Source organism: Mirounga angustirostris, unplaced genomic scaffold, assembly GCF_029215605.1.
Source record: "Mirounga angustirostris isolate CCGP_5_RB_7025 unplaced genomic scaffold, mMirAng1.0.hap1 SCAF_1, whole genome shotgun sequence".
Classification (NCBI taxonomy): Eukaryota; Metazoa; Chordata; class Mammalia; order Carnivora; family Phocidae; genus Mirounga; species Mirounga angustirostris.
In genome coordinates, this window is record NW_026991709.1 from 121,648,975 (window position 1) to 121,674,437 (window position 25,463).

General features: G+C 36.6%; 1 protein-coding gene across 10 annotated transcripts in view; it reads left to right on the forward strand.

Annotated features, from left to right (window-relative positions):
- CEP70 (centrosomal protein 70) overlaps window positions 1–24,218 on the forward strand; it is a 107,708-nt gene extending 83,490 nt beyond the window's left edge. For all 10 annotated transcript variants that reach the window (XM_064587264.1, XM_054504391.2, XM_064587286.1 and 7 more), the window contains 7 exons: window positions 2,435–2,540; window positions 11,520–11,690; window positions 16,669–16,815; window positions 16,991–17,159; window positions 17,533–17,647; window positions 18,674–18,753; window positions 21,641–24,218. In XM_064587264.1, the coding sequence (XP_064443334.1) occupies window positions 2,435–2,540; window positions 11,520–11,690; window positions 16,669–16,815; window positions 16,991–17,159; window positions 17,533–17,647; window positions 18,674–18,753; window positions 21,641–21,702 (850 nt within the window). In that variant the 3' untranslated portion in view covers window positions 21,703–24,218. The remainder of the gene's footprint in view (window positions 1–2,434; window positions 2,541–11,519; window positions 11,691–16,668; window positions 16,816–16,990; window positions 17,160–17,532; window positions 17,648–18,673; window positions 18,754–21,640) is intronic.
- Window positions 24,219–25,463: the final 1,245 nt, after the last annotated feature.

Consider the following 25,463-nt stretch of genomic DNA (forward strand, 5'->3'; position numbering starts at 1 on the left):
ATACTGACAGCTAAAATGTTATATATCTATAGCGTAATATTTATTAATCAGACTTGCAAACAGTTCAATGATAAGCTAAACATTTTCACCTGAGTGAAAGGTTAACTAACATTTAAATTCAGATGTATCAGTTTACTTGTATTCCCATTAGAGAGCATATTGGCTTTTCTGTGTCCTGTTTGTATTCTAGATAATATGCTCCTGGCACTGCCTTCAGCAAAACTGTAAAGTATATGAATTTGGTAAATAGGTGGGAAGTCAGGTGGAAAATGGATTGTGAGGGGCGCCTGGGTGGCTCAGTCGGTTAAGCAACTGCCTTTGGCTCAGGTCATGATCCCAGGGTCTTGGGATCAAGCCCCACGTCAGGCTCTCCGCTCAGTGGGGAGCCTGCTTCCCCCTCTTCCTCTGTAGCATCCCTTGCTTGTGCTCCCTCTAACGTACATGCTCTCTCTCACTCTCTGTCAAATAAATAAATAAAATCTTAAAAAAAAAAAAAAAGGAAAATGGATTGTGAGGTCTTTATACCTACTGGATGAAGGAGATTGACTTTTTACCTAGAACTAATTCCACTTATTAATTTGTTTTTGGCATATACTCATCAGAGAGCAGAGAAAAGCAATTGAATGAAGATCAATTGAGTGAAGACTAGATAATTGTAGGGTAATAGTAAGAGATGAGGTAAGAAAGGAGTCATGAGGAATATTGGGTAACAACTACTGGCATTGAGCTGTTCAAATGCTGACCTAAGGAGAGGTTTAGTTCACAGAGCAGTGGGAAGCCATTGATTGTTTTGGGGTTTTTTTTTGTTTTTTTTTTTAAGATTTTATTTATTTATTTGACAGAGAGAGCGAGCGAGAGCAGGAACACAAGCAGGGGGAGTGGGAGAGAGAGAAGCAGGCTTCCTGCCGAGCAGGGAGCCCAATGTGGACTTGATCCCAGGACCCTGGGATCATGACTCGAGCCGAAGGCAGACGCTTAAAGACTGAGCCACCCAGGCGCCCTGTTTTGTTTTGTTTTTAAGGTTTATTTATTTGAGAGAGACAGGCAGAGGATGAGGGGGGGCCGGGGGAGGGGGAAGAGGGAAAGGGAGAGAGAGAAGCAAACTCCCTGCTGAGTGCGGAGCCCACGCGGGGTTCGAACTCAAGACCCTGAGATCAATACGTGAGCCGAAACCAAGAGTCCAATGCTTAACCAACTGAGCCACCTAGGTGCCCTGCCATTGATTTGTTTTTTAGCCAGCAAATGACATGATGGAATATTGCTTTTTTTTTTTTTCAACAAGTGTGGAGCCCAACTCAGGGCTTGAACTCACAACCCCAAGATCAAGATCTGAGCTGAGATCAAGAGTCTGATGCTTAACTGATGGAGCCACCCAAGTGCCCAGGAATATTGCTATTCTATTTTAGAAATAGCAGGTCAAGCTCATTAATGAGTCATGAATGGATTTAATGAGTCAGGGTTCTGCAGGAAACTGATAGGCATACTCAAATTTAATGTGGTTAATTTGAAATGGGTTTTAGTCAGAGACTATTTTTTTCCAGAGGCATGGTGGGTGGGAGGAGAATGTTTACTACAGCCTGACATAAGAGATATTTGGTGAAGGGAAAGGGTTTGCTACTAGGTGGATACACTCTTACATAGGTTTCTAGGCAAAGAAACTTTGTCAGATTTCTGGTAGCCACTTGGAACAGTGGTCTCTTGGGTTTCCATGCCCTCTTGACTAGCCCAGGCATCACTGTTGGTTGTTCTTTGGTACAAATACAGTATAAAGAAGGAAGAACCGTACTGTCTAGTTCTTGCTGCTACAGAGCCCAAATTGCCCTGAGCATTGCTCCTTGCTCCCTTTACCTATAGCCTCCAATCTCAGAGTACCTTGGAAGTTGCTTTCATCATTTCCTGTAGTTCTTTCCTATTCTACTTTTTGCAAGTGTTGGGGTGTGGTTAGAACTTTCTTCTTCAGTCTGATCCCTTTTGTTTTCAGCGATTTCTTCTAATTTGTGGTCTATTGAGGGGGCATTCTTGTTTTCCAGTGACAATATGACTTACAAAATTAAATGTAAAAAATGTGTGTGTATAAAAGGTATATATATGTAAATATGACATAAAGCTGTTGGAGGGTTAGGGGTGCCTGGATGGCTCAGTCAGACTCTTGATTTCAGCTTGGGTCATGATCTTGGGGTCTAGGGATCAAGTTCTGTGTCAGCTCTGCCCTCATCAGGGAAGTCTGCTTCAGATTCTCTCCACTTCCTCTCCTTCTGCCCATTCCCCCACCCCACCCCCTGCTCATGCACACACACTCTGTCTCTCAAATAAATAAATCTTAAAAAAAATTAATTTAAAGATGTTGGAGGGTAGCTGAATCATTGACTCAGTTTGTCGTCTTAATCCAGTGTCTAGTAAAGTATTTTATCTTGATTTATTTTTTCCCCTTTAGATTACAGGATCTTATCAGTCAAAAAAAGGCAGAGGACCCAGAGAAACCAGATGAACCCAGCAAAGATAACCAGCAGCAGGCCCTAATTGACCAGAGATACTTTCAGGTATTGAACAACTGGCAAAGAGACTGGTTATTTGTAGTGAACCTTGGTTTCTTTTTTTTTTTTTTTCAACTTTTTATTTGAATTCCAGTTAACATACAGTCTAATATTAGTTTCAGGTGTACAGTATAGTGATTCAACACTTCCATGCAATCAACACCTGGTGCTCATCACAATGAGTGTACTCCTTAATCCCTATCACCTATTTCACCCATCCCCCCCCCCCGCACCTCCCTTCTGGTAACCATCAGTTTGTTCTCTGTAGTTATTTTCCCTTTTTGGTTTTGTTTTCTTTTTAATTTTTAAAATTTTTTACATTTTTAAGTAATCTCTACTTGCAACCCTGAGATCAAGAGTCACATGCTCCCCTGACTGAGCCAGCCAGGTGCCCGTTTTGTTTCTTGAATTCCACATATGAGTGAAATCATGTGATGTTTGTCTTTCTCTGACTTATATCACTTAGCATAATACTTTCTAGCTCCATTCGTGTCCTTGCAAATGACAAAATTTCATTTTTTATGGTTGTGTAATACTCCATTTGTGTGTGTGTATACACACATACACACATATGTATATACATACATATATATGTATGTATGCATGTATATGCATATGCATGTGTATATGTATATATACATACGTATATATATACACATACCACATCTTCTTTATCCATTCATCAATTGATAGACACATAGGCTGTTACCATAATTTGGCTATTGTAAATAACACTGCTATAAACATCAGAGTGCATGTATCCCTTTGAGTTAGTATTTTTGTATTCTTTGGGTAAATACCTAGTAGTGCAGTCGCTGGATCCTAGGGTAGTTCTATTTTTAACTTCTTAGGGAACCTCTATGCTGTTATCTACAGTGGCTGTACCAGTTTGTATTCCCACCAACAGTGCACGAGGGTTTCTTTTTCTCCACATCCTCCCCTACACCTTTTGTTTCTTGTGTTGTTGATTTTAGCCATTCTGACAGGTGTGAGGTGATATCTCATTGTAATTTTGATTTGCATTTCCCTGATGGTGAGTGATGTTGAGCATCTTTTCATGTGTATGTTAGCCATCTGTATGCCTTCTTCAGAAAAATGTCTATTCATATCTTCTGCCCCCTCCCCCCTTTTTAAAGAAAGGCAGACTGCCACATGTAGGGCCTCATTTGGATGTGGTCTAGAACCTTGAAAACTTGACTACCCTACATTCTCCTACAAATGGACCTTGAGAGCTTGTTTGGAAGTTCTAGTAGGGGAATGCAGCTACTTGTATACCCTTGACTGAAGAATAGTCCTCCTCAATTGGGGAAGATTGTCCTCTTTGACCAAACCTGCAGCTTCCGGAGGGATGCACATGGAGTGGTGAGGGAGGAAAGGGACACTTGCCTAGCCAGCCAGATCAGCTGAATCAACCCTGGCGAACAGTGGGGTGACAGATGTCACAGCCAGATTGCCCCCATATCCTGCCCATTTTTTAATTAGGTTGTTTTTTGGGTGTTGAGTTGTATAAGGTCTTCATATATTTTGGATATGTCCCTTTATCAGATATATCATTTACAAATATCTTCTCCCAATCTGTAGGTTGCCTTGTTTCCTTCTCTGTGCAGAAGCTTTATTTTGATGTAGTCCCAATAGTTTATTTTTGCTTTTGTTTCCTTTGCCTTAGGAGACATATCTAGGAAGAAGTTGCTACAGCTAATGTCAAAGAAGTTACTGCCTGTATTCTCTTCTAGGATTTTTATGGTTTCAGGTCTCACATTTAGGTCTTTAATCCATTTTGAATTAATTTTTGTGTATGGTGTAAAAAAGTGGTCCAGTTTCATTCTTTTGCATGTTGCTGCCCTGTTTTCCCAGAACCATTTGTTAAAGAGAGCTTTTTCCTATTGGATATTCTTTTCTTCTTCATCGAAGATTAATTGACTGTATAATTATGGGTTCATTTCTGAGTTTTCTGTTCTGAGTTTTATTGATCTAGGTGTCTGTTTTTGTGCCAGTACCATTCTGTTTTGATTAGTGTAGCTTTGTAATATAACTTGAAGTCGAGAATTGTGATACCTCCAGTTTTGTTTTTCTTTTTCAAGGTTGCTTTGGCTATTCAGAGTCTTTTGTGGTTCCATACAAATTTTAGGATTATTTGTTATAGCACTATGAAAAATGCTGTTGGTATTTTGATAGGGATTGCATTAAATGTATAGATTGCTTTGGGTGGTATAGACATTCTAACAGTATTTGTTCTTCCAGTCCATGAGTTTGGAATGTCTTTCTATTTCTTTCTATCATCTTCAGTTTCTTTCATCAGTATTTTATAGTTTTCAGAGTACAGGTCTTAAACCTCTTTGGATAGGTTTATTCCTAGCGATCTTACTGTTTTTGGTGCAATTGTAAATGGGATTGTTTCCTTCCTTCCTTCTTTTTTTTTTTTTTTTTTTTTTTAAGATTTTATTTGAGAGAGCACACACGAGCTGGGGGAGGGGGGGAGGGAAGGGCAGAGGGAAAAGCAGACTCCCCTCTGAGGAGGGGAGTCCTAAGTGGGGCTCAGTCCCAGGACCCTGAGATCATGACCTGAGCTGAAGGCAGCCACTTAACCAGCTGAGCCACCCAGGTGCCCCTGCAAATGGGATTGTTTTCTTAATTTCTCTTTCTGCTGCTTCATTATTGGTATATAGAAATCCAGTAGATTTCTGTACATTGATTTTGTATCTTGAGACTCAACTGAATTCATTTGTTCTAGCAGTTTTTTGGAGGATTCTTTCAGGTTTTCTATGTGTAGTATCTTGCCATCTGCAAATAGTGAAAGTTTCACTTCTTCCTTGCTGATTTGAATGCCTTTTATTTCTTTTGTTGTCTGACTGCTATGGCTAGGACTTCCAGTACTGTGTGGTAGGAGTGGACATCTCTGTCTTGTTTGTGACTATAGAGGAAAAGCTCTCAGTTTTTCCCCATTTAGGGTATTAGCTGTGGGTTTTTCATATATGGCCTTTACTATGTTGTGGTATTTTCCCTCTAAACCTACTTTGTTGAGGGTTTTTATCATGAATGGATGTTGTACTTTGTCAAATGCTTTTTCTGCATCTGTTGAAATGATCATATGGTTCTTATCCTTTCTTTTTATTAGTGGGATGTATCATGTTGATTGATTTGCAAACATTGAACCATCCTTGCAACCCAGGAATAAATCCCACTTGATTGTGGTGAATGATTTTTTAAATGTATTGTTGGATTCGGTATGCTAGTATTTTATTGAGAATTTTTGCATCTGTGTTCATCAGAGATATTGGCCTGTTCTCTTTTTTTGTGTGGTGTCTTTATCTGGTTTTGGTATCAGGGTAATGCTGGCCTCATAGAATGAATTTGGAAGTTTTCCTTCCTTTTCTATTTTTTGGAATAGTTAGAGAAAAACATGTATTAACTCTTCTTTAAATGTTTGGTAGAATTTGCATATGAAGCCATCTGGTCCTGGACTTATGTTTGTTGGGAGTTTTTTGATTACTAATTCATTTTATTTGCTGGCTATCAGTCTGTTCAAGTTTTCTATTTCTTCCTGTTTCAGTTTTGGTAATGTTTCTGGGAATCCATTTCTTCTAGGTTGTCTAATTTATTGGCATAGTTTTTCATAATATTCTCTTATAATTGTTTATATTTCTGTGCTTTTGGTTGTTACTTCTCTCTCATTTGTGATTTTATTTATTTGGGTCCTTTCTCTTTTCTTTTTGATAAGCCTGGCTAGAGGTTTACCAATTTTGTTGATCTTTTCAAAGAATCAGCTCCTGGTTTCATTGATCTGTGCTATTGTTTTTTTAGTTTTTATTGCATTTATTTCTGCTCTAGTCTTTATTTTCCTTCTCCTGGCTTTGGGCTTCATTTGTTCTTTTTCTAGCTCCTTTACGTGTAAAGTTAGGTTGTTTGAGATTTTTTCTTGCTTCTTGATGTAGGCCTGTATTGCTATATACTTCCCTCTTAGGATTGCTTTTGCTCCATCTCAAAGATTTTGGACCATTGGGTTTTCATTTTCATTTGTTTCCATGTATTTTTTTAAAAATTTCTTCTTTTATTTCCTGGTTGACCCATTCATTGTTTAGTAGCATGTTGTTTAACCTCCATGTGTTTGTGCTCTTTCCAGATTTTTCCTTGTGGTTGACTTCTAGTTCCATAATATTGTGGTCAGAAAAGGTGCATGGTATGATTTCAGTCTTTTTTTATTTGTTGAGGCCTGTTTTGTGACCTAATATGTGATTTATTCTGAAGAATGTTCATGTGCACTTGAAAAAGATGTATATTATGCTGTTTTAGGATTGGATGTTTTGAATATATCTGTTAAGTCCATCTGGTCCAGTGTATCATTCAAAGCCTTTATTTTCTTGTTTATGTTCTCTTTAGATGATCTGTCCATTGATGTAAGTAGAGTGTTAAAATCCACTACTATTATTATATTTGAAACTTGGTTTCCACCTCAGTTTACTAAATTATCAGATGGTAAGGAATATTTGTATTTGTGTGTGCTTATCCTGTCTTATCATGACATATCTTCTTGGCTAAAAACATTGTAGGTAGCTTGACTTAGATTTTGTCTTACTCCTTGAAAGACTTTGGCCTAATTCAAAGCAGGGTAGTAAAAAGCTGATAAGATTTTTAAGATTTTGGGGTGCCTGGGTGGTTCAGTCAGTTAAGCATCTGCTTTCGGCCCAGGTCATGATCCCAGAGTCCTGGGTCAGGCTCCCTGCTCAGTGGGGAGTCTCTTTCTCCCTCTTCCTCCGCCCTTCTCCCCTGCTCGTGCTCTCTCTCTCTCTCACAAATAAATAAATAATAAAATTTTATTAGCTAAGTATACTAAAAAATAAAGGATTTTATAATCCTTTTTCCTATCCTCCTCCCTTAAGCCATTTCCCTTTTTATTGTTTGTGTTTTTGCTGTTGTTGGTATAATTATTATTATTGTTGCTGTTGTTATTATATATGTAAATCTATTTTCTTAAGGTCCTTACATAGTTTTGTTTTTATTTAGATATTTAGTCCATATAAACTTTAATTTTCTAAGTGGTATGATGTAGAGATCTAACCTTGCTGGTTTTATAGACCATTTATTGAATAGATGAGTGATTAAGCCTATGTACTGACTGAACTAGACCTATGCTCATATTTTATTGGACCCACACAGGGTTTTTTAAACTTTGAATTAATTACCAATATTTTAAAAATTAAGATATTTTGTTAAGTTCTTACTTCTAAGCTTATTTCTAAGCTTCTCTTAAAAAGCCACAGAATCAGGGCGCCTGGGTGGCTCAGTTGTTAAGCGTCTGCCTTTGGCTCAGGTCATGGTCCCAGGGTCCTGGGATCGAGCCCCGCATCAGGCTCCCTGCTCTGCAGGAAGCCTGCTTCTCCCTCTCCCACTCCCTCTGCTTGTGTTCCATCTCTTGCTGTGTTTCTCTCTGTCAAATAAATAAATAAAATCTTAAAAAAAAAAACAAAAACCCACAGAATCCAGGGGCACCTGGGTGGCTCAATTGGTTGGGCGTCTGCCTTCAGCTCAGGTCATGATCCCAGGGTCCTGGGATCGAACCCCGCATCGGGCTCCCTCTGCTTGTGCGTGCTCTCTCTCTCTGTCAAATAAATAAATAAAATCTTTAAAAAAAAAAAAAGCCCACAGAATCTGGCAACAAATTCCTGCATAGTCATTATCAGGGCAGATATCGTAGGCATAAGCCTCTCCCCTGTCACATATGGGCCTGTATTCTTCAGTTAGCTACAGCCCTTGGCCATCCTTGTTTCACTCAGTCATGGTCTTACCTTGCTTCTAGAGGCATTTGAGTTTACAGTTTCTCATAGACCATTCTTTCTCTACTTCATTGAAATGAAACCTTTATCATATCTACTCATATGCATAGGTTTGTGTCTAGATTCTCTAGTCTGTTCCATTTTTATACTATTGTCATATTCTTTTAACTTCTGTAATTTTATAGTAGGTTTTGATACCTTTTAGGGTAAGAATCTTGTCATTGTTCTTATAAAAATTTTTCCTTTGCTATTTATTCTTCTGGAGGAACAATTTGTCAAAATCAAAAATAGATCCTATTGAGATGAACTATAATTGGATTAACTTTTTAGATTAATATTTGGAAAGGTGACACCTTTATAGTTTTGAATCATCTCATTCAGAAATATGTCTCTAATTTTACGTGGGCCTTCTTTTGTAGCCTTGAATAAAGTTTTATATATTTTTAAATTTAGCTCTTGAGTATTTTTTGTTAGGTTTATTTTCCTAGGTATTTTATAACTTTTATTGCTATTGAGAATAGCATCCTTTTTTCCATTACATTTTCTAATTGATTGTTGCTGGTTATTCATATATCTCTGAGTTGATTTTATTTCCAGGCACTTTTCTGAAAACTGTTTTTTTGTTTTTGTTTTTCTTTTGATAACTCTTTTGTACCCAGCATGTAACTGAATTTCTTTTATTTCATCTTGTTTCTTAGATACAATTTGAGAGGCTTTGTCCTTTAACAGGGGAATAAAACCATTCATGGATATTGAGACCAACTCATATATCTGCTTTTATTCCTGACATCTTTCTGTTTTCTATATATGGTTTTTGGTTCTGTTCTTTTCCTGACATTTGCTGGGTTGAGATTTGTCTTTTTTTCTCTTCAAGTACTTAGGACATTTGTCATCTTAATTCTTTTCTATTTGTCTAATGATTACTCTTAAGATACAGTTTTTATCCATAGCAAGAGTTTATTAGTATCTACAAACTGTTTCTGAATAGGTAAGACCTATTTTTGAGTTGTTTTTTTTTAATTCCCATCTCTCTCGTAATTGTCATTTTACTGTTTCCTCACTGTTAATACATATTTTGCTGCCATTCACCTGATTGTGGTCAAGTCATAAGAATATGCTCTGCTGTCATTAATAATTCTGTGGAGGGGAATTAATTTTTCCATTGAAATGTGTTTAAATACAAGAGAAGAAAATGTTGAAATACTCTCTTGAACTCAAAACAAAAGCACCTCAGTAAACATCTGAAATCTTAGTACCAAGAGACCTGTGAGTTATATAGCTTGAAGTATGAGTAGGGACAAAGATTTGAGATCAAAATAGTATCTTGTTTTTATACTTATGTAGCTATTTATTAAATGGTCTGGGCTTGATGGTGGTAAATAAGGAAATGGCTTTACTCTTCTTTGTTTAAACTTGCTGTTTTGGGTCTTCCTTTCCTCTCCTTGGTAGAACTCATAGCTTTTGGCAGAGGGGTTATAGTCACATACTGTACATACTAAGATACTTAAGGGCGCCTGGGTGGCTCAGTTGGTTAAGCGACTGCCTTCGGCTCAGATCATGATCCTGGAGTCCCTGGATCGAGTCCCGCATCGGGCTCCCTGCTCGGCGGGGAGTCTGCTTCTCCCTCTGACCCTCCCTCATCTCATGTGCTCTAACTCATTCTCTCTCTCTCAAATAAATAAATAAAATCTTTAAAAAAAAAAAAAGATACTTAAGATTTACTCCAGGCATTGATGATATTAGGGAATTACTATTAAATTTCTTTTTTTTTTTTTTTAGATTTTATTTATTATTTATTTGAGAGAGAAAGAGAGCACAAGCAGGGGGAGCGGCAGAGGGAGAGGGAGAAGCGAGCTCCCCATTGAGCAGGGAGCCCTATGTGGGACCCCATCCCAGCACTCTGGGATCATAACCTGAGCCAAAGGCAGATGCTTAACTGACTGAGCCACCCAGGTGCCCCTAATTACTGTTAAATTTCTTATGTATAATGTGTTAGGATTTTGTAGGAGAATATGCTTACTTTTAAGAGATGCATACTTAAGTATTTGAGGGTAAGTTTTATCATGTCTATTTTCTTTAGAAAGTTCAGCTAAGTGAGCAGATATGGGAAAATGTTAACAATTGTTAAATCTAGGTAGAGATTATGTGGGTATTTATGATGGTTCATTTTATGTATCAACTTGACTGGGCCACAGGGTGCCCAGATACTTGGTCAGACATTATTCTGAATATGTCTGTGAGGTGTTTATGGATGAGATTAACATTTGATTTGGCAGACTGGGTAAAGCAGATTGCCTTCCCTAATGTGAATGAGTCTCATTCAGTCATTTGAAGACCTGACTAAAACAGAGGGGCTGAGTAAGAAGGAGCTCCACTTGACTGACTGCCTTTGAGCTGGGACATCAGTTTTTTTCTTGCCTTCAAACTTGAACTGAAGCACTGTCTCTTCCTGGGTCTCAAGCCTGTGGGCATTCAGACTAGAACTACTCCATTGGCTCTCTTGGGTCCAAGCTTGCCTACTGCAGAAATTGGGACTTACCTGCTTCCATAATTGTGTGAGCCAGTTCCTTATAATAAATCTTTTTAGGTATATTTATATACATACACATTGTTCCTGTTTCTCTGTAGAACCTTGATAATACAGATTTTGGTACTGAGAGTGGTTGTAGAGGAACAGCATTTTAAGGATTAGTTCTCTGAATTGGGTCTGGGGTTTCCAGAATTGGCATGATGTTTCCAGGATTTCTGTATAGAATGTGTTGGACTTTATTATTCATTGTCCTTGAACTTTGAACTTAACTGAAGTTATGAGACAACAGGAAATGCCCCCTTTCAACATCTGATTTAGCTTAAATATGAGGAGATAGAATTAGAGAAATGTGAGACTCTAGCTAAGGATGTATTGATGATTATTTTTCCCTGTGTGAATTGTAATAGGTCATTCATAATCTACTTTAAAGTCCAAATCATTTGAAAATGCATTTTAGCTTTTCTTTGAAGTCTCTGGTTCTCATTAGAACTTATATGTTTAATTATGTTGATAAAACTGCTGTAAACATTACAGGTGTCAGTACTATTAAAGAACTTCTTAATGCCTAAAATTAATTCTGAAAATGATGATACATTGACATATAAAGTGCTCTCTTAACCTAAATCACTTTGATAAGACTATGATAAACATTTCAACTTAAAAACATTCTTTTTTTTTTTTAAGGTTCTGAATAGCATCAATTCAATTGTTCACAATCCAAGAGCTCCAGTAATAATTTATAAACAGAGCAAAGGAGGAGCCCAACATTTTAATAAAGATCTTGTTCAGGATTGTGGATTTGAACATCTTATTCCTATAATAGAAATGTGGGCAGATCAACTGACTTCCCTAAAGGTAAGGGGTTGAATATTTTTTACATGCTTTGAAAATCTATTGGAGTCTCTGGGCTTTATTAATAGGACTAGGCTTCATTTTTTTGTTTGTATCATCTGTATAGTTTAGTTTATTTAAAACTTAAAACTTGCTACTTACCATATCAGTTTTAAGTACTACCTATTTGATGTTATCATTACTATAAGCTTTACCTCCTGTAAAGTTCTACCAAATACTTTTTTTAGGCCTGTTGCCATGTTGAAAATCTGTTTTGCACTTCTGGGCCCTTCACTGTTCTACCTTCATCTTCCTCTTTTTGGTATCTCCATGCTACAGATTTTCCTGGCCCTTACTTCTCTTGAGATGTAATGTTTTATCCTTCATTCCATTTTAATTAGGGATTTTTTTCCCTCTTCATATTTTAAATCATTTTCCTTCTCTCAAAACTGTCCACATCTGCCTATTCTGTAGAGCAGTTAATAGTTCAGTAGCAGCCAATACTACTTTTACCTATTCTATCCATGAAAGATAAAAATTTCTTCAGTTTCTAGAGTTACTGTGTATTTATCGTGTATCTTCAGGTTTTTCAGTTTTTGTTGAGTAGTTCACTGAAAGGTGAATTGCTAAGGTCATTAATATTTAGTTTCTGTTCCCTTTAATCTTTAGATTTTTCTTTCTTTCTTTTGTTTTTTTAGAGAGAGAGGGGAGGGGCAAAGGGAAAAGGAGAGAGAATTCTAAGCAGGTTCCATGGAGGCATGGATCCTGACGCAGGGCTCGATCTCATGACCCTGGGATCATGACCTGAGCTGAAATCAAGTCAGACACTTAACTGACTGAGCCACCCAGGCACCCCTGATCTTTAGATTTTTCAATAACTAATATATATAGCACTACCTCTGTTCATAGGATGCGATTCAGTAACAGTATTTGTCAACAAACCTTATTGCATGAAGTATAAATGATACAGAAGATATGTGTAAGAATGTATAAGCTTTATGAGTTTTACCTTTTTTTGTTTTCTGATGTGTCCCAAGGAACCTTCTGATACATAATGAGTGCTCGATATTTGTCAAAACAATGAAGCAGAATAACAAATTCCAAGACAACAAAATGAAGATGATGATATTGAATTTTTAAAAATTAATGAAAACATACCTGTAATGATGAAAGAATCTTCACATTAGCCTAATTTTGCCTTCCCTTTTTATATAGGGATCAGATAGAGCTATAAAATAGAAAGCATTTTAATTGAGTGATAGTGTTAGATTAATATACCTGTCTTATAGACCTGAGTCTCTCCAGTTTATATCTTAGCAGAGGGTAAATAATTAGTGGTTAATTATGTAAACCCAGTCACTGCTTGTCAGGGGTTCTCCCAGTAGGAGGAAATGGTGCTAACACCACTTTAAAAAGATTTATTTTTTTATTTGAGAGAGAGAGCAATTGAGCAAGTTGGGGGAGGGGCAGAGGAAGAGAATCCTCAAGCAAACTCCCTGCTGAGCAGGGACCCCAATGTGGGCTTGATCCCATGACCCATCAGATCATGTCCTGAGCCAAAACCAAGAGTCAGACACCTAACTAGCCACCCAGGTGCCCCATTGTGCTAACCCTACTTCATTTCCTCTCAAGGAAGATGGGCTAGAACATGCCCAGGCTTGCCAAGAGAAGTTAAAAGACTAGAAGAGAAAGGAGACAAAAGGAAGAATCAAATAAATGGATAGTTACTGATGATTTACTATGTTCAAGGCATTGGGGAGGTAATCAGAAAAGATGAACATGAAGTGCCTGGGTGGCTCAGTCAGTTAAGCATCCAGCTCCTAGTTTGGCTCAGGTCATGATCTCGAAGTTGTGGGATCAAGCCCCTCATTGGTTCTGCACTCAGCGTGGAGTCTGCTTCACATTCTCTCTCTCTCCTCCTCTGCTTCTACCCCTGCTCATGCTCTCTCTCTCTCTCAAATAAATTAAGTAAAATCTTTTAAAAAAATGAACACAAGATTCAGACTAATTGGAGATACAACTTACTAAAAAACACGAAATAAAATTTAACCATTCAAGATATCATTAGAAGAAATGAATGCCATAAAAACAGCCCATGAAAGGGGGCGCCTGGGTGGCTCAGTCGGTTAAGTGTCTGCCCTTAGCTCAGGTCATGATCCTGATGTCCTGGGATCGAGCCCCACATCGGGCTCCCTGCTCAGTGGGGAGCCTACTTTCCCTCTCCCTCTGCCCCTCCCCCTGCTTGTGCTTTCTCACTCTTTCAAATAAATAAATAAAATCTTAAAAAAAACAGCCCGTGATAAAGTGCTAAGTGAATGAGGTAGATGACTTGTGCTCCAGATTCTGGAAGAGGAAGAACCCCCAAGAAAAGCTTTACAGTGGTGGTGAGTTCTTGCTACTGTATAGTTTTTCCACTAGAAGGAGACAAGGAGAGTAAGCTACATAATTAGAATAGTCCAAGGACCCCTGAGACGAATTTAGTGGTTCTGCCGCTGAAGTAACTCATGGATTTTAGGCAGTGCTTCAGATATTTATTACTGCAGAATCAGGATCCAAATTGAGAAACTATGTAAGTTCTTTGTGGCCTCATATGAAAGGTTTTCTGTGTTGTAGTAGCCTTTAAGGTTGGGACAACCATCTTCCTAGATTAGTTTTTTCCTCGGGTTAGATTTGGCTTAAAAGAGAAGGATGGGAAAGGCATGAAGGAGCTGTCTGTTTTCTTCCTTCTGTCTTCCCACTCACCTTTTCGGGAAAGTTGAGCTAGATACTGTTGCTTTCCCAATCCAGTATGCTGTTGTACCTTGGGGCTTTCCCATTCCCCAGTGCTCCAGAGGCCTGCTGTACAAAGACAGGACATTGGTTGTACGTCTACATCCCCACAGCTGAGCAATATGGAGAACACAGGAGACCCTCTTTTAGATTTTTCAGGGCTTGATGGACTATGCTACAACCATCCTGTCACTGCCAAGTAGACCGGAACAGCTCTTTATCTTACCTATCTAATACTTTATTCCCAAGCAAAATTTATATTTGGTGTGCTTTTTACTGAAGACCATTTCTTTATAATTGCACCTTGTTGATGAAGCATTAGTTAATGAAGGTTTTTTTTTTTTTTTAATTTTTTTATTCTTATGTTAATCCCCTTACAGTTAATGAAGGTTTTTATGCTGCAACTTCCTGACTTCTTTTTCAAATTCTAGTGGCACTTATTGTTTAAAACATTCATTGGATACTGACATATTGCCTTGAATTGCTGAAATAGTAATTGCCTTCTTAACAAATGAAAGGTTACAGATATCAATATGTGAGGTCTGGGCATTCACTGGAGAATGATAAATAAGTGGAGGACTCAAATAAGGAGTTGGAAAAAGAATTTCCCGTACTTCTTTCTGTATTTTAGGGTTGCACTGTCTAATACAGTAACCACTAGCCACATTTAGCTTTTGATCACCTAAAATGTGCTAGTCTCAGTTGAGATGTGCTGCAAGTTTAAAATACCTACCAGATTTAAAAGAGTATAGAAAAAAACAAAATATTGATTATGTATTAAAATGATAATATTTGGATATAGTGGGTTAAACCAAAGATATTATTAAAGTTAATGTTACCCGTTTCTTTTTACTTTAAGTGTGGCTACTCAACAATTTAAAATTACTTACAGTGGTACTTTAATAGCAGTGTAATGGGACAGATGGTAGCTATACTTGGGATGAACATAGCATAATGTATAAACTTGTCAAATCACTAAGTCATATACCTGAAACTAATGTAATACTGTGTGTCAACTATCATATTAAAAAAATAAGTAAATAAAATTACTCTGACTTACATTTCGTTTGGACAGCAGTGTTCTAAAGGGCCAAGCATTGTGCCATACACATAGCAAATGCTCAGTAAATTTTTATCGGTTTGACCAGTTTTAAACTTCAAGTGGCTTTGTCCTTTGTGCACAGCTTAAAATAAATTAGGAGAACCTGTCTAGGCCAAGAGAATTAAGTAGGCTGTCATGAAGATTAAGTAGAATTAATTTAATTTAGAATCTTTTAAATTAAATTAGTTTTTCAAATTAAAACCTGCCCAGAAATAAATGCTATAATGGATGAATATTGAAAACATTATCCTTGGGCGCCTGGGTGGCTCAGATGGTTGGGCGTCTGCCTTTAGCTCAGGTCATGATCCCGGGGTCCTGGGATCGAGTCCCACATCAGGCTCCCGGCTCAGCGGGGAGCCTGCTTCTCCCTCTGACCCTCTCCCCTCTCATGCTGTTTCTCTCTCGCTCGCTCTCTAAAAAAAAAAAAAAGAAAAGAAAACATTATCCTAAGTGAAGGAAAGCCAGTCACAAAGGCCACTTATAGGGCCTTTTATCTGGAAAGCCAGTCACAAAAGGCCACTTATCTGTTTCTATGGTTTTGCCTATTCTGGGCATTTCACATAAAGGCAAATCCATAGAAACAGAAAGTAGGTTAGTAGTGACCCAGGTGCTGGGATAGGAAAGAATGGGGAATGGCAGTAAATGGGTATGGGATTTCTTTTTGGGGTGATGAAACTGTTCTGAAATTAGATAATGGTGATGATTGTACATCTCTGAAAACTGATTAAAATTACTGAATTGCACACTTATAGAGAATGAATTTTATGTGAATTATATCTCAATAAATCTGTTATAAAATTATTCAAGGCCAAAATATAAAGGATAAGCTTATTTTTTATCCATCAATAGTTCAAAAATAATTACTTAAATAACATATACTACTAATAAATAACATCATTACTTTAAATATCCAGATTTCAGATAATCAATATATCATGTTTTTTGTAAGCCCTATATTTATCTGGAGAAAACAAATTTAACAGACTTTTTCTAAGCTGGCAATGGTATTTTTAAAAAGTACTGATGATGGTTTATATATATTAAAACTGCCTGGATAATTATATTTTATTAGCATTATTATGGAAACTTTTTTAAGGTCAATAATACCATGTTGTTTCTTTTGTTATAAAGGATTTGTATAAGTCCTTGAAAATACTATCTGCAGAACTGGTGCCTTGGCATAATTTAAAAAAGCAGGATGAAAATGAAGGTATCAGAATTGAAGATCTGTTGTTTATAGTAGATACCATGTTAGAAGAAGTTGAAAATAAGGAAAAGGTAATGCATAATACTTATGTAAATGTTCACATTTTAATGTAATCTTATCTTAAAAACTGATAGTGATACAGATATTGGTATTTGTTCTACTAAGATTCTTTTTCTCTTTTTAAAGTTTTTTTTAATGTCTTGGGATTATTTTAACATGTGAACTGTTTCTCCCTCTTTTGGACAGGACAGCAATATGCCAAACTTAAAAACTTTGCAAGCTATTGTTTCTCACTTCCAAAAGTTATTTGATGTGCCTTCTTTAAATGGAGTCTATCCTCGAATGAATGAAGTTTATACTAGGCTTGGAGAAATGAACAATGCTGTGAGAAACCTCCAAGAACTCTTAGAATTAGGTGATGACTCTTTGTCCTTTCTGGCCCCTGTTTAAGAATTATTCCTAATAAATCAACAAAAAGTAGGTTAAAAAATTGAAAAGTAAGAAAATTGAGGATAACTAAAGCATAAAATGTTTGATTTAATGATGATGAAATTCTCTTTTAAAATATCCTTTTAGGGACGCCTGGGTGGCTCAGATGGTTAAGCATCTGCCTTCGGCTCAGGTCATGATCCCAGGGTCGTGGGATCGAGCCCCACATCGGGCTCCCTGCTTGGCGGGGAGCCTGCTTCTCCCTCTCCTTCTACTGCTCCCCCTGCTTGTGCTCTCTTTCTCTCTTTGTCAAATAAATAAATATTTTTTAAAAATATCCTTTTATTTCTCTCTTTCAGATAGTTCATCTTCATTGTGTGTGTTGGTGAACACAGTTGGAAAATTGTGTAGGCTGATTAATGAGGATGTGAATGAACAGGTTATGCAGGTATTGGGACCTGAAGACCTCCAAAGGTATTTATTTTAAAAAGTATCTTCCACAATGCTTGGATTGGTGAAATTAAAGACTTTCAGAACTTCATAAGTTATTTATCTTTCCTGTTTGGGATAGCATCTTTTAAATAATTTGACAGTCTAAAATAATCTCACACCTTATTGATGGAGAGAATGCCAAGTATTTTCAAGATAAAAATAGATCGTAGGGCCTGTAAGTTTACATAGGGTGGGTCAGGACTCCAGCATTATTGCTATAAGCCTGTTCCCAGGGGAAATTATATATGGAGAAATTCACACCTTGTTAGCAACTTCATGTTAGTATTCAGAGTATATAAACAAGTCTTATTTTTAGTACACTACTATAGGTCGCTTAGTAATTGCTACCAGTGTATTTATTATTTGATTAGAAAGTAAATGTTAACGAGTTTTTTTAAAAGCTAGTCATCTCTAAAATAAAACTGATGTTTTTTTAAAATATGGAAACATATTAAAGCAACGCTTCCCCCCCCCCCCCACCAATTTCATACTACAACGTATGGGAAGAGGAACACAGACATATACCACCCATTCCATATATTCTGCAAGTATCCTAGGAAGATCTGACACTTGAGTTTTCTCATACTTGATGCTTTTAAAAGGAATGTATGTCTCACTATTGGTCTTTTTCCCCTTTCCCACATTTATACTGATGACTGATACTTATTCTTAATGTTTAATAGAATATGGGATATAAAAAACAATTTTTAGCAAATGTTAAAAAGCAAGTTCTCTTGAAAATTCTCAAGCTAAATGGAAAATCTTCCACATTAGGAATGTTAAATTTAACTTTGGGACACATGTTTACAATGATTAATAAGAGTTTGGTTTTTTGTTTTGTTTTGTTTTAGAAAAGTGGTATTAGATGAACAAGGATTGCAGTAAATGATTATTAAATTTATACTGAAATTAGGAAATTTCTTTCCATTTTGAGAATGTTTTATTTCAATCAGATGCAAGAACCTTAAGTTGGAAATTCAGTGTAAACTGTGCATTTTTTTTTTAAAGTATTATCAACAAACTGGAAGAACATGAGGAATTTTTCCCAGCATTTCAGGCATTTACTAATGATCTACTTGAAATCTTAGGTAAGCTCTTTGTTGGTGGTGGTTAAATTTCGAGTCTTAAGATGTCAGTGGGTTTGAGGGATGAGTGTTCCTTAGTCGCTGTATTAGTGCTTTTACCTAGAGTGTTTTGGTAGAAAGTATCTAAAAACCACTAACAGTTCTGGAAATACACTCCTAACTTGTAATTAGAGTTGGTTGGTGTGGTCTACAAAACAGAGAAGCACATATCCTTTAAAGAGCTAGAGGCTGCCTTTACTTTGAAACCATAAAATGAGAAATGGTCTTACTTTGGTTAGGCCCAGGTTAACCCTGACTCTGGCGTGGTCTAATGAGAAATCTTCATAGAATTTATGATCTTGAAGGTGTTTAGTTTTTTTTTTTTTTTTAAAGATTTTATTTATTTATTTGTCAGAGAGAGAGACAGCGAGAGAGGGGACACAAGCAGGGGGAGTGGGAGAGGGAGAAGCCGGCTTCCTGCTGAGCAAGGAGCCAGATGTGGGACTCGATCCCAGGACCCCGGGATCATGACCTGAGCCGAAGGCAGACGCTTAACCATCTGAGCCACCCAGGCGCCCCATGCCTTCTTTTTTTTTTAAGATAGAACTTACCTACTGTGTTATTTAAAATATACAAATTAAATTTCTTTCTCAGGTGATAAGTAATGTAAAGTAAACATCCATAAAAAAAAAAAGATAAATTTATAAATCTGTAGAAGGAAAAAGATATATTTGTATTCTTGGTCAGATTGAGGGTTTTGTTATTAGTATTATCTTTTAAAGGGAAAAATGTAATTTGCTTAGGAATCATAGGCAAAATAGAAACCCAAGGCTCTTATTTTAAGTGTGATTATATATGGCTATAAAAGTAATTTATCTTACTATTAAGAACACTTTTTAAGGTTTAAAGTGATTTATTCACTGATGAATTTTTTTTTATATAGTTTATTTGAAAGATTTTTTTTAAAGAATGCCTCCTTGACATAGGAAATTAAATTAGAAGAAGAGGGGCGCCCGGCTGGCTCAGTGGGAAGAGCATGCAACTCTTGATCTTGGGGTCATGAGTTCAAGCCCCACACTGGGCAGAGAGCTCACATAAAAAAAATAATAAAATTAAATTAGAAGAGGAAATGAGGTTTAGTAGAAGATAAGGGAATGAGTAAATTAAAATTTGGTAAGAAGATGAATAAATGAAAAGAAGCATCTGACTGGAGTATCTAGCCTGGTAAACATAAAGGAAGTTTTGTGGCCAGTTTTATGTAGACTGTGGAAGCAAGGGAGACAGTGACTGAATGTGCTTTAGGCATGCTCATATGTTTGAAAAGATCATAGCAAGGGAAAATGTAATTTGAAAGCTAAACTTAAGATGAGACATGAAATTGTAGAAATGTGTTGCCTCATATCCCGAAGACCCTAGTTTCATAGAATAATATGATTTTACTTGCTTTGGGGTAGCAGTTAAACAGGGAAGTTCTCATCATTAATAAACATTTTAATAGGTGTGCGGGTAACACTTATTTTAGAATCCTTTTATAGAAACTTCCTCTCAGATATTATGACCTCATGGTTCATGGGGGATCATTTACTTCAAGAAGCCATGTCTCCCTGCAGATGAACTCTATTTATGTCACAGTTGAAATTCTGGAATTAAAAATGACACTTAACATTGGGAAAGTTAAATCTGATTGGCAAATATAACTATTTTTATTACTAGATGTCATTTTAAGCATCAACTACAGAGTGTTGTACTGAATACCAGATGTGGAGAAGGACTTTGTTTTTCTCATATAAGTGGTGTGATCTCGTATTAGCCAAGATCCTTCTCTGCAAGGTTCATTTATAAGGCAGGTATCTCATTTAGTGAGAAAACAGGTGATGCAAGGTGTGAATCAAATTCTCTGTTGTAGACTTGCTTATATTTTTTTCTGGTATCTTGACACTTTGTAAGTGGATCTAGACAAGTATTCTGACTGAAGTCAGGAGCTTAAGTAGCATGGGCTATACGTTTAGGTTAAAGGAAAAGCAACCAGAATTCAGCTAAACATGGAGGAAGAGAGGTAGAACCTAAGGAAGCATGTTTTATATAAAGGAAAATGAGTTTATAAACAGTGGCCCAGCAGAATAAGGTAGAAAAAAGTGTTAAGAATCTAGAGAACTTGCCACTGGGGCTTGTAGTGCTGGAGCCTAGATAATGAGAGAAAAGGACCTTGCTTCTCCAGTGGCCAAGAGCTTTCAGACAGTGAATTTAACAGGCTAGTTGGAAGAAGACAGTTTTAGAAAGAGAAATCAAATTCACAAAGAATCTGGCAGAGAAGAACCTGAACTAGTTGATCTAGTAAGCTGGACCAGACTAAGCTCTTCAGCACATTGCATTTGAGATTTGTACTTTGTCTCACACTTTTTATTACGTAGATATGTTTCATCCTAAAAGGTAGACCTAAGAATGATCCTACTAATGAGAAATTTTTCCAATAGAATTAAGGAGAGGACTGTGTTCCATGAGAAGAAATCATTAAGTGCTCAGATAGGGACCCAGAAAAGAGACAGCTTTCACCTAGGATTTCACCATGTAGGCTCACCCATGTAATTACATGGATTTAAAGCAGCAATGACATATCACAAATGTGGCCAGTAGGATCGCTTAATAAGAGCACACTGCTAATGAGATTATTATCAGAGTCAGAGGATACTTGTAGGTATAGGGTAGCTTTACAAACAGATGCCCTATGAAGCATCTGTGTCTGAATCAGTGACACTCTTATCATCACTATTAGAGAAAAATTTCATGTGCATAAAAGAGCTAATGTTGTTGCCTTTGTGTTTGAGGTTTGCTTTGCATAGAGATTCTCATTTCATCTGAGCCTATCACTAGATAAAGCTACTCTTTCCTTATTCATGTTTTTCTGTTACAGAAATTGATGACTTGGATGCCATTGTACCTGCAGTAAAGAAATTAAAAATACTTTCATACTGAAAACAAATCAAATCATTTTTACTGTGTAAATTGCATTCTTAACATTCTGAGTATTTTATAGGATTGATCTTGCTTTGAGACAGGGTTATAAATGTATTTACTCTCAGAATTCATCCCCTTCTTAGTATTGGGTCCTTCGCATCTATATTTTTATTAACTTTGAGATTCTTATATAGAAAACATTGTAAGCTAAAGTGTAAGTTGACTTTAAGTCATTTAAACATTTCTTAAGCAATTCTTCAGTGCTTAAAGTCTAAGACTGTTTTAAAATCTAATGTGTGAGTAAAACAAACTCAGAGAGGTTGCAAATAATAAAAAGGTTGTATTTAAGTTGAGGGTTTAGTGGCCTTTTTGATTCTGGGAACAAGGATTGCCAGTGGCTCTCTTGAATTCAGCCAATAAGAACCTATTGCTTTCCTGGCAAGGAAATGGCACATTCTATTAAGATATCCCTCATGGCACTTGCCTTTTCAAAGCAGGAGGAAGAAAAGGAAAAAATGTTTTATCATTGTGTTAGGATAGGAAATGAATTATGAGGTAATATAGATAAGTAGATAGTAGTCTCTCATCAAAAAAAGTATCTTTTTGCAATCTTGTAATATACTTTTTATAAGGAAATGAAATCTTAAATAAAGTTTTTGTGAAGAATTTCCAAATATAAGTGTCCTCAGTGACTTATTTATATTACGCACAAATAATGAATCATATTTTCTTACAAGGCTGAGCCTTGCTGCATTTTATTTTATATAAGAATACTTTTCTTGCTGCCTTCTGCTTATTCTCTGTTCTCAATATTCAGTCTGGTTTTTTAAGGGGCCAGTGTTACCGCACCCCCCTCCCTCGCCATTCTTGTATATCTAGCAGGCCTAGTCTCTTTCTAGATTTAAAATTCTTTGTTATTCAATAATGTAAATACTCTTAGTTGATTAGATTACTCCAAGAAATTGCTATGAGGCAGTTTGTAAATCTAACAGTATTTGAAAGGAAGAAATATAATTTAAAAATTATGTTAATTTAAATTTTGTTAGCTAGTTTAAGAGCCTCTGGTTAGCTCTTAGTTTAAAACAGGTTTTCAAACTCTTCCTCAGAAGCCTCAGAGTTTTTTTTGGAGGGTCACTGAGCGGGACAGTGCCACTAGGAGGAAGAACTGTGGACTCTGTTAGATCTACTTTTATCCAGTTTTAATTATTTAAAATACAAGTAAAGTACTGCAATTATTGTTTAGGTCCTTTTTTTTTTTACATTTTAATTGATATATAATTGACTAATAAGCTGTACATATTTGAAGTATACAATTTGGTAAGTTCTGATACACACACATATATACCTGTGAAACCATCACCACAATCAAAATACTAAACATACCTCATCTCTCCAAAAGTGACCTCTTTGCCCTTGGTAATCCTACCCAGCCCCCGCTTACCCCTAAGCAACAACTGATCTGCTCTCCCTGTCACTATAGACTCATTTGCATTTTATGGGATTTCATGTAAATGGAGTCATACAATTGATTTCTTTTTTTGTCTGGCCTCTTTTACTCAGCATAATTATTTTGAGATTTTTGCATGTTGCATTTATTAACAGTTCATTCCTTTTTATTGCTGTGTAGTATTCTGTTGTATGAGTATACCACAGTTTGTTTATCCATTCACTTATTGATGGAGATTTTAGGTATTTTGAGTTTTTTACTACTATGAATAAAACTGCTATAAACATTCATGTTGTTCAGATCTTTGTATGGACATATACCTGATATCCAGTGTCTTGAAAACTGTTTCATACATTTTGTCTATTCTTTGTTTTGTTTTGGTTCTGGTTGGTACAGGTAGAAGGGTAAATTTGGCTTCTGTTACTCCATCCTGGTTAAAAGTGGAAGTTTAGAAGTATTAAGTCTGAAAATATATAGGGTTTCTTAGGTTGTCTTTTCATTATTTTTTTCTAATTTTATTGCATTGTAGTCAGAGAACTTTTTTTTTTTTTTTTGGTATCAGGTCTTTGGGAATTTGTTGAGACTTTGTGATTTTCTATGTGATGAAATTTATACCTATTACACATGTTGCTTAAAAAAAAAGCCTCATCTCTGTTTGATATATACTATCAATTAAATTGTTTAAATTTTCCTATCAATTTTTTTGTCTTCTTGATTTGTTAGTTTATGGGAGATACTAAAATTTCTCTGGATTTGTCAAATTTGTTTTATGTATTTCAAGCCTACTTACATGTACTTATAAACTCATAGTTGATAATATTTTCTCAATTAATAGCTCTGTTGCTACTCATGCATTTCACCTTGAATGCAGGTTTGTCCTTTCTTTTAATTAATAGCTGTTGGATATTTTCCTTTTTCATTTATTTACTAATCTTGTTTATTGTAAAATATAACACATGCTAAAAAGGGTATAAACCATAAATGTCAAGTATAATGGTGAATACATATGCAGCAATAAAAAAAGTAGAACATCACCAGCACTCCCAAATACACCCCCCCATGTCCCTTCCCCCAAGGGGTAGCTATTAGCCTGACTTATGTTAGTCTCTTCCTTTTTTTTTTTTTAAGATTTTATTTATTTGCGAGAGAGAGAATGAGAGAGAGACAGCATGAGAGGGAGAAGGGTCAGAGGGAGAAGCAGACTCACTGCTGAGCAGGGAGCCTGATGAGGGACTCGATCCCGGGACTCCAGGATCATGACCTGAGCCGAAGGCAGTCGCTTAACCAGCTGAGCCACCCAGGCGCCCTTTTTTTTTTTTAATAAATAGCTTTGCCACTTTTGTGTATGCCTAAACCAGGATAGTTGAGTTTTACCTGTTTTTGAGCTGTATAAAAATGGTGAATCATATTCTTTTTAATGTTTGTTCTTTGGTTCAATATTATTATTATTTTTTTGTAGTTTTTAATTTTATTATGTTATGTTAGTCACCATTCTAATACATCATTAGTTTTTGATGTAGTGATCCACGATCCATTGTTTCCGTATAACACCCAGTGCTCCATGCAGTACGTGCCCTCCTTAATACCCATCACTGGGCTAACCCATCCCCCCTCCCCCCTCCCCTCTAAAACCCTGTTTGTTTCTCAGGTCCATAGTCTCTCATGGTTCATCTCTTCCTCCAATTCCCCCCGCCCATTTTTCCCTTCCTTCTCCTAATGTCCTCCATGTTATTCCTTATGTTCCACAAATAAGTGAAACCATATGATAATTGACCTTATCTGCTTGACTTATTTCACTTAGCATAATCTCCTCCAGTCCCATCCATGTTGATGTAAAAGTTGGGTATTCATCTTTTCTGATGGCTGAGTAATATTCCATTGTATATATGGACCACATCTTCTTTATCCATTCATCTGTTGGAGGGCATCTTGGCTCTTTCCACAGTTTGGCTATTGCGGACATTGCTGCTATGAACATTGGGGTGCATATGGCCCTTCTTTTCACTACATCTGTATCTTTGGGGTAAATACCCAGGAGTGCAATTGCTGGGTCATAGGGTAGCTCTATTTTTAAATTTTTGAGGAACCTCCACACTGTTTTCCAAAGTGGCTGTACCAACTTGCATTCCCACCAACAGTGTAAGAGGGTTCCCCTTTCTCCACAACCTCTCCAACATTTGTTGTTTCTTTCCCTGTCCATTTTTGCCATTCTAACTGGTGTAAGGTGGTATCTCAGTGTGGTTTTGATTTGAATTTCCCTGATGGCTAATGATGATGAACATTTTTTCATGTGTCTGTTAGCCATTTGTATGTCTTCTTCAGAGAAGTGTCT